Below are 2,775 nucleotides of genomic sequence, written 5' to 3' on the forward strand. Positions count from 1 at the left end.
TCTTGAAAGGGTCTATATTTATGATGTAATGTTTCATGAAAGCAAATATGCATGAAAACAATACTCATACAACAATAAAGAGAAAGTTTAGGAGATGCTCATTGGCTAGTTTGAATTATTTACAATGATGGGGTTTTAAAAAGTGTTTTAATGGCTGTATTAACCAGGCACCAGGGGGCTAAAACTAGAGGTGCATAATGAATTGCTGCTCTCATAGGTAATTTCTTGTTTTCAGATATGTGACACCATTTGCTTCACAATGTTCAGGTGTGATATGCAGAAGATAAGTTTTCAAACACTTAATTTCATTGTCAGGAAACTCTAATCAGCATACAGGAAGTCACACTTTAACCAAATCTTTATTTAGCCACGTGTGGTGAACATTTCCTCTCAATTGCTGTTCTGACATTATCACAGCACTAACTCTCAATAGACGCACACCTCACACTGGGGCAACATGCAGGTTCTAAATCACTCAAACTCAAACATCACCAGCACTTCAGTAGGGAACCAAGTTAGCACTGCATTGCTGAGCCTCTGCTTTCTGATAGGTATTCCTGGGAACATTGTAATCGTGGTGGTCATCTTTCGCCACTTTAAGAAGGACAATTACACTCTGCATCTAATGCTGAATCTGGCTGTCTCTGACATCTTATGTTTGATCTCCTTGCCTGTATGGATCTATTACTTGAACATTGATTGGATCTTCAGCCAAGCTCTCTGCAAGTTTATTTTCTTCCTTGTATTCACCAGTAAGTACTCTGGTGTGTTGACCGTAACTGTGATGAGTGTCCAAAGGTACCTGGTGGTTCTTCATCGGAACTGGTGGGCCAAGCTGGGCAGTAAAAGAGAGAAAGTTCTACTCTTGAGTCTGTGGACACTTGCATGCATTCTCTCCAGTCCTGCAGCTGCCACAGCACACGTAAGAGAGGAAGGACAGCGCCACCACTGCTGGCGATTCTCGGCGCCAAATCAGGAGACTCTCGCCATTCTCTTGTGTGAGACTCTGTTGGGGTTTGTTCTTCCGTTCTCCATCATAGTGAGCTCCTACTACTGCCTCCATAAGAAGGTAAACCAGACAGCCTTCTTCAACAACCCGAGATTGACCAAACTGGTGACTACAATTGTGTTGACTTTTGTGATCCTCTGGTTGCCTGGTCATGTGGTCAATCTTATGAAAATACTAGCCATTGCCCTGAAATCAGTTAGTCCATCTGTCTCTGCACAACTGTATAGCTTTTCAAACTTAAGCACAGCTATTACATATAGCTTTACGTGTCTCAATAGTTGTGTGAACCCATTTCTTTATGGAGCTTGTACATTCAGACAACTTGCAAAAGAGAAGAGAACAGCGACCAGCACTCAGAACTCTGGAGGGTGACCACCTAAAGGATATTACAGATGCATTTATCTCAAAGGGACACCAGGCAACATTTTCGTGTTAATTAATTATCTTCGTAAGTCGGTATATGGTTAAATGATTCATTACAGGGCGAATGAAGACTCTCTCGCCCGCCCCTACAGTCTGTAGGAAGAATATCCCGCTTGCAAGTTCAGTGTCTTCGACCCAACGACCTTCAGTCACACAAAGTTTTAGACATTGCGAGAAGCAGGATCAGTGTACATCCTGCATCCCCAGCACAGAGGCAGGCTAACGAAACGCTAGTGATTGTTGCAAACGTGCCGAGCCGGCGAAGAAGCAGCGAAAACAAAGAAACGGAAAAGAGCTTCAGACCGAGCAAGGGCTCGCACACGTATCGACACTAGGGGGAACTTTGTAGAGAAAAAGCATCAGGCTTGCCTGGTGTCCCTTTAAGAAATTTTTGCTGAAACTACACTGCTCAAGAATCAGGGCGGGCTGTGTAAAGAACAATACAAATGCAGAAAGTAAGAGGCTGCACTATATCATACATAAACATACCATAAACATAGTTTTATCATCCTGTATTGTTATTAAACTTTTTACTTTATCTTTATTAGTGCTGCCTCAGATTTGGACTATATAGGATCTTTTTTCCCCATCAATCCAGCACCCTTGTCACTGTAGTGTGCATATTACTTTCTTTCCTGTGACAATAATAAAACTACATGCATGTAATAAAAAATGGCTTAGTTACTACATGTACACAATCTTTCATCTGTCTCTGGGCAGAGATGGGCACAAATACATCAAAAACTATTTTGTTACAAACTACAAATACTGGCTCATAAAATGTAACAAAATAAAATACAAAATATTTTTATCAAAATATCTCCATTTTATATAGGCACACACATGATTTCACACTTGTGGTTCACAGTCAGTTTTCCTTCAAAATATAGGTCATATGACCGTGGCTGGCTGGCAGACAAATTAAAAGAAACTAGTCATACTAACAAGCACAATATACCTTACACGTTATGGGAAGGGTTGAATGTGGGTAAACACTGTTTAAAAATAAAAATAATTTATAATAAAAAATAAATAAATTGTATAGCAGTGCAATGCAAACATGGATATGCATACAGACCAATAGCACGGAAATGGCAAACATACTACTTATATTTAAGACCCAGAATCGTTTACAGTTAGCCACAGAAAGTATCCCGTTTAATACCCAAGTTCACCTAGCCTAAAACAAGGCCTGCCTTTGGTTCAATTTATTCGTTTTTCTTGGATAGCCTAAGCCTACCAAACATCAAGCAAATAAAAAAATTACTTGTTCACGGTTGGAAAACAAATATCTTCACGTTGTTTAGCCTAGGCAATTCATATAGTGCATTGTGTGCCCGGTG

The 2,775-nt window shown here is 40.2% G+C and overlaps 1 protein-coding gene across 1 annotated transcript; it reads left to right on the forward strand.

The window, feature by feature from the left end:
• Nucleotides 1-457: 457 nt before the first annotated feature.
• On the forward strand, nt 458-1,381 carry LOC121682412 (C-C chemokine receptor type 1-like). The gene has a single exon (XM_042062547.1). The coding sequence runs from the start codon at nt 458-460 to the stop codon at nt 1,379-1,381; it is 924 nt and encodes a 307-aa protein (XP_041918481.1).
• The last annotated feature ends 1,394 nt before the right edge of the window (nt 1,382-2,775 follow it).

Source organism: Alosa sapidissima, chromosome 14 (assembly GCF_018492685.1).
Source record: "Alosa sapidissima isolate fAloSap1 chromosome 14, fAloSap1.pri, whole genome shotgun sequence".
NCBI lineage: Eukaryota > Metazoa > Chordata > Actinopteri > Clupeiformes > Clupeidae > Alosa > Alosa sapidissima.

Coding starts and splice junctions, on each gene's coding strand:
- LOC121682412 (XM_042062547.1), top strand. CDS start 458: ATGCAGGTTCTAAATCACTCAAACTCAAACATCACCAGCACTTCAGTA.